The following is a 10,000-nucleotide window of genomic DNA, read 5'->3' on the forward strand; positions in this document are numbered from 1 at the left end:
TACCATGCTCAGGGTACCTCAGTCATGGAGGAGGATGGGGTAGAGCACTGGTTGATTACTCCCCCCACCAACCTGGCGGGTCGGGAGTTGAACCGGCAACCTCTGGGATGCAAGTCTGACGCCCTAACCGCTCACCCATGACTGCCCATACACTAAACTAAACTAAACTAAACATTAACCGATTAAATATGCACCATACAAACTGTCAAATAATCTCCTTAAACATATGTGCAGCTTAAATATTTAAACCGGTTATATTAGATGGTTTAGAATGTTCATATACCGATTAAATGAGGAAACTACCATGCAAACGGCTCGTTTATACTTAAAAAAACATAGCCTTTATTATTACATTTTCTTTAAATTGATTTTTTAAATTACATGACAGGATAGTGGAGGAGAGACAGGAAATGAGCGGGGAGAGAGAGACGGGAAAGTGACAAATGACAAATGGCAAATGACCGGTCGCCGGCGTAGTAGCCAAGTACCCTACCGTTAGGCCACGGCAGGGCCACGGCTCATGTATACTTAATTGCCAACGAGGCTAATGAGAAAGCGCTAGCAGCTACACATCACAAGGCCGTCAGAAAAAGTGCTGCGTGGCTCAAAAAAGTTTCTCGGCCTGAAGTTGCTCGGAGTTCTTAATGCGAGAGGGGATTTTGATGGACAGATCAGATCAGGAGTTGAGAGAAGGAGGTATAGTAGGGCTCTTTTGAAGTATGTGTTCTTAAGAGCTGGGGGCTTGAAGCAGAAGATGACTGTGTATGTGTGTGTGTGTGTGTGTGTGTGTGTGTGTGTGTGTGTGTGTGTGTGTGTGTGTGTGTGTGTGTGTGTGTGTGACACTGGGCTGCTACTTCATACAGCAATAACTCAATAGAAGTTTCTGATTTGCATTCTGTTGTATCCTTTTGTAAGCATCTGTATAGATTGGATCAATAGCAGAGTGTCTACTTTGTATGTGCGGTACACTACACACCATGTCTGCTCTACGTCCTGTCTCGCCGCTCACCATAAGACTTCAGATGCAAAACTACCTAACTCCAGTTCTGAAGACCTGCTCTTCCATATTTTTAGAGAACCCTGTTGTCAGTGGCGTTTCTAGCCCAAAATTACCACAGGGGCCTGGGAGGGGCCCACCTAGGACCTAATTCTTAACCCCCTCTGTGCCTGTGCCTGGGACAACTGACCCTCATAGTCCCTTCCTGTGTGTGTTGTATTTGGAATCCGTCAATGCACGTTGCAAACCTGTTCCGCTCTTCGCGCCAGCGGTTAGACATTTTTTTAATATATATATCATTGGCTGGCGCAGGGGCCCTTGGGGGGGCCAGGACCAATTCTACAGGGGCCCAGGCCCACCCTGGCCCCTGTCTAAAAACGCCCATGCCTGTTGTTGGTTTGGTTTACATTCATGTACTTCATAATACATATAAATAGTTATATTAATAAATAAAATAAAAAATCTGTAATTTTGATAGCTTTGTATTAAATAAAAATGAATCACGATTATTTTCTGAAAAGGCACTTAGGGGATTTTGCATCTGAACTCTTCAATATTCTCTATAGTAGCATCCCTTGAGATGTTTGTTCACATGGTTGCTTGGTATGTGTGAACGCATGGGGAAATGGACTGCATAGATAGACACCATGCGTTCATGCGATCAGTATTCATTGTCTTACCTACAGACCATCACACACCATGCGTACAAACACTGACACAGAAATGTGTCCACCAGAACACTAAGAGCATTATGTGTCAGAGCATTGTCCTGCTCAAGGACACTTCGGCCTACTAAGGAGAAGGTGGAATCCAATCAATGACGGCTCGGCTTGCTGGTCCTTTATATCATGTACAACAAGTACACTTTTTTCAGCAGACCAAGCCTTTGACGTCCTATGTCAGACACAGAGTTGCAGAGTAGCCTTGTTTTGTGAGAATAGTGTATATCTGACGACATAACCTCTTCCTTTCTGCACCACTAGCTCAGGCATATGAACAGATGTACAGTACCTTGTGTACCTTGAGGTGTGTGTACCTTGAGGTGTGTGTACCTTGAGGTGTGTGTACCTTGAGGTGTGTGGCCCGTTTGAATGCCTTGTTGCACAGTCGGCAGACATGGCACCTCTCCTGGTGTGTGTGTGTGTGTGTGTGTGTGTGTGTGTGTGTGTGTGTGTGTGTCTATGTGTGTGTGTGTGTCTATGTGTGTGTGTGTGTCTATGTGTGTGTGTGTGTGTGTGTCTGTGTGTGTGCGTGCATGCGTGTGTACCTTGAGGTGTGTGGCGCGCTTGAATGCCTTGTTGCATAGGCGGCAGACGTGGCACCTCTCCTTGTGTGTGTGTGTGTTTACCTTGAGGTGTGTGTGTGTGAGTGTGTGTGTGTGTGTACCGTGAGGCGTGTGGCGCACTTGAGGTGTGTGGCGCGCTTGAATGCCTTATTGCACAGGCGGCAGACGTGGCACCTCTCCTGGTGTGTGTGTGTGTGTGTGTGTGTGTGTGTGTGTGTGTGTGTGTGTGTATGTGCGTGTGTGTACCTTGAGGTGTTTGACGTGCTTGAGTGCCTTGTTGCACAGGCGGCAGACGTGGCACCTCTCCTTGTGTGTGTGTGTGTGTGTGTGTGTGTGTGTGTGTGTGTGTGTGTGTGTGTGTACCTTGAGGTGTGTGGCGCATTTGAATGCCTTGTTGCACAGGCGGCAGACGTGGCACTTGTGTGTGTGTGTGTGCGTGTGTGCACGCGTGTGTGTGTGCACTCTTGGTGTGTGTGTGTGTGTGTGTGTGTGTGTGTGTGTGTGTGTGTGTGTGTGTGTGTGTGTGTGTGTGGCACCCCTTCTGGTGTGTGTGTGTGTGTGTGTGTGTCTGTGTCTGTGTGTGTGTGTATCTGTGTCTGTGTGTGTGTGTGTGTGTGTGTACCTTTAGGTGTGTGGTGCGTTTGAGTGCCTTGTTGCACAGGCGGCAGACGAGGCACCTCTCCTGGTGTGTGTGTGTATGTGTGTATGCGTGCGTCCGTGTGTGTGTGCGTGTGCGTACCTTGAGGTGTGTGGCGCGCTTGAATGCCTTGTTGCATAGGCGGCAGACGTGGCACCTCTCCTTGTGTGTGTGTGTGCGCGTGTGTGTAGGGCTGAGTACCGATCAGAATTTTTCGGTTTCGGTTCCGGTTCCAGAACCTACGTTTCAATGCCGGTTCCTGACGGTGCCATTTTCGGTTCCTAATTTATAAACACTGAACGAAATGTTTAAAAATCTCAAACGACCACCGAGCCTACCTCATTATCCAGTTGAAGTTCCCAGGAATTTATTTTAAATTGAGAACTACAATCTAAATCCAACCCTATCCATTTCGTGGGTGTGCATCTTTGCATCGGAGCATCAGGTCATAGTCATACAGTCGATGTTCATGCCATGGCAATCGCACAGACAATCGTGCGAATTTACCTGATTACAAACTGAACCAGCATGAAGTTTTGCATCAGCCCCAGACACTAAAACAACGAGGACAAACTCATATTTCATTTTTACGCTGCACACGCTCCTTTTAAAACATGCCCTGTGTGAGGGGATTTTGGCCTCGCGCAGGGACTGTTAAATGGAAAAGCATGGTGTACTGTCTGACCTGTCACTGACGTCCCGTTGACTGTCAGGATTTGGCCTGTTGAAACTTTTCCAACTTTTGTCTTAAAATCAGGCAATTTTGCAGGTTTTTTGTAGCTAACAGGTATGCTGTTCTTGCAAACTCTTTTAAAACAAGTAAGGTCGCCAAATTCCGCACACTTCACTGATAACTTCACTGTGAACGTGATAATGTCACCATTTCAAATACTATTTGATTATGCTATCGTATATTTTTGGATAGCGGCAACTGTGTAGATGAGGTTATGAGCAATATTAGCTAACATTGGTGGCCCTTTCTATCGTAATTTGGAAATTACGTCCAGCATGTCCAAAATCTAGTTTCAGCACAATTCGCCGGCGAAAGGCTCCCAATTCCGCCCGGTTGATTTCAGGTCACGTCGTTATTTCCGTTAGCCTACTGTTATTCCTTCATACTGTTTTGATTATTTCGTTCACACTTTTAGTCCTAAAGCGAAACAAGCAGCCAGGGCGAGTTTTTAGCCAGAATGTCGTCGTGGAATTAAAGTTCCACCTTCATGCTGCCGTTATGACACCCTTCATTACAATGCTGTTTATGGCCGTTTAACTCGGTTTTAAATGTCATCACCGTTTCAAATTGTAAGCATACAAACTCCGTATCATGTCGATATCCATTCCTGACTTAAACAGTGGATACATAATTAACTATCATCACTTATTAGGCGGGCGGAATTGGGGGACGGGCGGAGGCGACTTGGGTATAGCTTGTTACGCACGCAGTGAAGCACTGGGCGCGCTCTGTTTCGAGTTATTTGCATGGTCCGTAATTATAGGCTACTAAACGGGAAAAAAATATCTACATAGAAGAAATCAAGTCTTCAGTTTCAATAATCCACGTTACTGCGTTCCGTGGCGCAAATGTATGCCTACCAGAACACACAAAGAAAGTCTCTCGCGGCCAAAAGTGACTGAGCTCACCTGATGCTTCTGATATGAGTTTACATTTTATTGACATGAAATTTAAACTTTGCAATGATTCACGGTGTAATCCAAAAAGTCAGAGAATGCGCGCACCCACCACTAAAGGGAAAAGGTCCCCAACACTGTTTGATGATTCATGGTGGAGTGAACAGTGTTGCCGACTTTTACTTTCCTCATACGCCGATGTAACCATCTGCGTGAGAATGATGGAATGCTTCGTTTGCACACCTCTTGCTGTTTCTTGGCTCGCAGTGGCTGTGTCGAAGACAAAGTTTGAATTCTTTGCCGTCTACAAACGCTAGAAATAGGCTACTCTTCTCGGTAAACCTACACAAATTAAAGATGGGCTGATGGTAGTTTCTCTCGTAACAGCGTTATAGGCCTATCCATAGATGATTTGACGACCTGTTTAAAAGGGGGTTGTAGCCTGCCAGCAGTCTCCGCAAGCCCGAATGATCACAATTAATGTTACCAGATTTTTTGCCAGAAGCGACTGCCGTTCTGACTGCGTTAACGTTCTGGGGTTATAAATGCGAAATGATAACTGACGTGATGGACATCTAGGAACCGAAATGTGGAACCGACAGCCAAGGCACGTTTCGATGCCAAGTAGAACCTTAGCCTTTCATTCAATTCCATTAAGGAACTGAATTTCGGTACCCAGTGTGTGCCCGCGCGTGCGCGTGTGTGTGTGTATCTTGAGGTGTGTGACGCGCTTGAATGCCTTGTTGTACAGACGGCAGACGTGGCACCTCTCCTAGTGTGTGTGTGTGTGTGTGTGTGTGTGTGTGTGTGTGTGTGTGTGTGTGTGTGTGTGTGTGTGTGTGTGTGTGTGCGTGCGTGCGTGCGTGCGTGCGTGTACCTTGAGTGTGTGTGTGTACCTTGTACCTTGAGTGTGTGTGTGTGTGTGTGTGTCGCATTTGAATGCCTTGTTGCACAGGCGGCAGACGTGGCACCTCTCCTTGTGTGTGTGTGTGTGTGTGTGTGTGTGTGTGTGTGTGTGTGTGTGTGTGTGTGTGTGTGTGTGTGTGTGTGTGTATGTGTACCTTGAGGTGTGTGGCGCGTTTGAATGCCTTGTTGCACAGGCGGCAGATGAGCCACCTCTCCTTTTGTGTGTGTGTGTGTGTGTGTGTGTGTGTGTGTGTGTGTGTGTGTGTGTGTGTGTGTGTGTGTGTACCTTGAGGTGTGTGGCGCGTTTGAATGCCTTGTTGCACAGGCGGCAGACGTGGCACCTCTCCTTGTGTGTGTGTGTGTGTGTGTGTGTGTGTGTGTGTGTGTGTGTACCTTGAGGTGTGTGGCGCGTTTGAATGCCTTGTTGCAGAGTCTGCAGACGTGGCACCTCTCCTTGCCGTGGCTCTGGCGGCAGTGGCGGCGAAGCATGTTGGCGGTCAGGAAGACTTGGTCGCAGAAGAAGCACTGGTTCTCTCGCCTCTCCCCCTCCTCATCCTTACCCACAGGCTATACAAACACAACAGACAGACAGACAGACACACACAAACACAAAATATGATAGATGTTGAGCACATACGTACATACTGTATACTATTTGCATACACGCACGGACGCACACACATACACGAAAAGAATATCAAATTTAAGGACATGCCAAATGACAGACAGAAACAGGCATAAAGTAATAACGTGTGCACATCGAATATACAGTACATGTGCACACACAGAACATTGCAGCCAGACAGATGGACAGACTATCTTTCTCTCTCTTGACATGTGCATGCAATCTCTCATATGGGCTCTCATACTAAGCCAGCCGCACCTAACAAGCTGATCCGTGTGAAACACTGACGAAAACAGAAGCTTTCACACCCTCACACTAGCTTTCACACTAACACCTCAACAGCCAAGAGAATAAAAACTACAGTACAGGTACAGGCCAGAGAAACCATATTCAGGCGGACACACATATACACGCACGGACGCACGGACGCACACACACACACACGCACGCACGCACAAAAAAACAGCACATACACACACAGAAAAACAACACACACACACACACACAGCAAAACCGACCCCCCCCCCCCCACAGTACAGGTACAGGCCAGAGAAACCATATTCAGGCGGACACACATATACACACACGCACGCACGCACACACACACACACACACACACACACACACACACACACACACACACACACACACACACACACACACACACACACGCACGCACACACAGAAAAACAGCACATACACACACAGAAAAACAACACACACACACACACACACACACACACACACACACACACACACACACACACACACACACACACACACACACACACACACACACACACACACACACACACACACCAAAACACACGCCCACCCCCCACACACACACACACACACACACACACACACACACTGAAGTCCTACACTGCGGCCTAACACAACCACATACTGTAGACACAAACACATGCACGTGTGCACACACACATACACACTGAAGTCCCATGTGCCCTGACACAACTGTGCATGTGCGCGCACACACACACACACACACACACACACACACACACACACACACACACACACACACACACACACACACACACACACACACACACACACACACACACACAAGCTCTCGCACAGTCTCTCCCCCGCTGATATATCTTATATGTCCTAGAGTGTTTTCACATTGACATTAGCCAGGGGAAGAAGTGCTTCTGCCATCGTGCGCTTCACTCATAAGTCAAGTTGCTGATGCAGGCAGTGGCATTAAGGCACAGACATCTGTTTAAGAGTACAGCCTCATGCATCACTGTCAACTTAAACAATCTCCATCACACTCTCTCACTCAGGGGCTCAATGAGTCCTGAAAGGGGAATGCGACATTGATCTTTTTTTGTATTTTCTCGCAAAAGTTTTAGGGACAAAGTCTTGGGCACTTTGGATGGCGATAATAGATAGTGTTTACGCACTCGCATACATGAATATTAGGGTGGGAGTGAAAGGAGGAAAGGGGGTGTGACTGAATAGAGGCATATGCATAGATGCACACATATTAAAACATAAACAACGACACACACACATACACCTCGAGTACATAACATACACACAAACACCCACACATAGTAGACACAAAAACACACACAAACACACACACACACACACACACACACACACACACACAAACACACACACAGACACACAGACACACACACACACACCACACACCAAGTTCGCAGGCTGTTTTATTAACAAGGGCAAAAGTAGCACTACTAAATCCACACAGCCACACACACACACACACACACACACACACACACACACACACACACACACACACACACACAAGCACACACAAGCACACAGTTCTCAGGCCACATGCATGCATGCACACACACACACACACACACACACGCACGCACGCGCACGCACACGCACAAAGTTCGCAAACCACATGCACATACAGCCACACACACAAACAAAATGTTAAGACACCCACCCTGTTGAGGTTGACGTCCAGTGTGGTGACGGTGGTGTGTGTTGTGGGGGGGTTGCTGACCAGGATGACCTGCTGTGCTGCGGAGGCCACCGCCTGCCCTGGGACCCCCCCTGGGTCCCCACCCTGATCACCCAGCACACTGGAGTACTGCTGCGCCTGCTGCACACACACACACACACACACACACACACACACACACACACACACACACACACACACACACACACACACACACACACACACACACACACACACACACACACACACACACACACACACACACACACACACACACACACACACACGTACAGGAGAGGAGAAGCAGTGGCTCAGAGGGGTGTGTGTGTGTGTGTGTACCTGCGAGTTGACGTTGAGTGTGATGGTGTCCAGCATCTGTGTAGCTGTGTGTCTGTGTGAAGTGTGTGTGTGTGTGTGTGTGTGTGTGTGTGTGTGTGTGTGTGTGTGTGTGTGTGTGTGTGTGTGTGTGTGTGTGTGTGTGTGTGTACCTGCGAGTTGACGTTGAGTGTGATGGTGTCCAGCATCTGTGTAGCTGTGTGTCTGTGTGAAGTGTGTGTGTGTGTGTGTGTGTGTGTGTGTGTGTGTGTGTGTGTGTGTGTGTGTGTACCTGTGAGTTGACATTGAGTGTGACTGCGTCCAGTATCTGCGTATCTCTATGTGTGTGTGACGTGTGTGACGTGTGTGTGTGTGTGTGTGTGTGTGTGTGTGTGTGTGTGTGTGTGTGTGTGTGTGTGTGTGTATGTGCACCTGCGAGTTGACATTGATTGTGATGGTGTCCAGCATCTGTGTACCTGTGTGTGTGTGTGAGTGTGTGTGTGTGTGTGTGTGTGTGTGTGTGTGTGTGTGTGTGTGTGTACCTGTGAGTTGACGTTGAGTGTGACTGCGTCCAGTATCTGCGTGTCCGCCAGTGTGAGCGTGACACTGCCGTCGCTGGCCATGCCCGCTGATGACATCACCAGGCTCTGGGACGTTACCGCCGGGTGGGACAAGGACGTGCTCGGAGGAAGGCTGGTGACTAACACACACACGCACAAGCACACGCACACAGTTTAGTACTTTTATTTGGATCGCAGCATATTCGATACATAAGAGTTATTACAAAGTTACGCGTACACACTGCCAGTGAAGACCATAAAAGTCATAAGTAGCTTCTTTGAATAATGCAACCTGCCACTATCCACCCACTACACAGACAGTGGGTGGAGGCGAGCAAATATTTCAGATTTCACAGCAACAAAAAAACGCTAGAATTAATCATATCCAACATTAGCTATGGGCTGTGGGCAGCCCCTGAAACTTCAGCTGCTGTCCTAATGTCCACTTCACTTATTTTTCACAACAACAACAACAAAAATGATAGAATTAATAATATCCAACATTAGCTATGGGATGTGGGCAGCCCCTTTGGCTTCAGCTGCTGTCCCTAACGTCCACTCCAGATGAGGGGGCGGCAGGGCTGAACTGGGACCATAAACCTGACCAGGAATTTTTTTAAAGTATTTTTTGGGCTTTTCAAGTTGTTGCTTTTTTAATGACAGGACAGGGAGGGGGTTGGGAGAGAGAGACGGCGAAGGGCCGGCAAAGGGCCCGGGCCGGAACCAAACCCAGCTCGGCCACGCAGCAGATGAGTGCCCCACCCTTAGCGCCACAGCAGGGCCTTGCCGGGGCAGTTTTTTTTTGCCATTGACCAGCCCCTCACCCCCACTCCAATTCCACAAAGTACAACGATGGGCTCAGTCCACTGTACGTATACATTAAGGATGCACCGATGGGCCACCCCGTCTAAATTGTGGGGCCAGTCTCTAAAGGTTAAGATACACAGGGCAACTTTTTGAGCAACGTGCCTGGGCAGCGACTTCGTAAGATGATGTTTAGACTGTTCATCACAAAACATTTCTATTAAGAGAACTTGGATTAGCCGTAGACAGCGTTTTTCAACGATT

At 47.9% G+C, this 10,000-nt stretch overlaps 1 protein-coding gene across 1 annotated transcript in view; it reads right to left on the reverse strand.

Moving 5' to 3' along the window:
* LOC134449012 (zinc finger protein 236-like) overlaps positions 1 to 10,000 on the reverse strand; it is a 147,808-nt gene that overhangs the window by 27,967 nt on the left and 109,841 nt on the right. The window contains exons 29-31 of the mRNA XM_063198747.1: positions 8,915 to 9,072; positions 8,040 to 8,198; positions 5,848 to 6,021 (exon numbers count right to left, since the gene is read on the reverse strand). Coding sequence (XP_063054817.1) covers positions 5,848 to 6,021; positions 8,040 to 8,198; positions 8,915 to 9,072 — 491 coding nt within the window. The remainder of the gene's footprint in view (positions 1 to 5,847; positions 6,022 to 8,039; positions 8,199 to 8,914; positions 9,073 to 10,000) is intronic.

This window comes from Engraulis encrasicolus, chromosome 5 (genome assembly GCF_034702125.1).
Source record: "Engraulis encrasicolus isolate BLACKSEA-1 chromosome 5, IST_EnEncr_1.0, whole genome shotgun sequence".
Taxonomy (NCBI): Eukaryota; Metazoa; Chordata; class Actinopteri; order Clupeiformes; family Engraulidae; genus Engraulis; species Engraulis encrasicolus.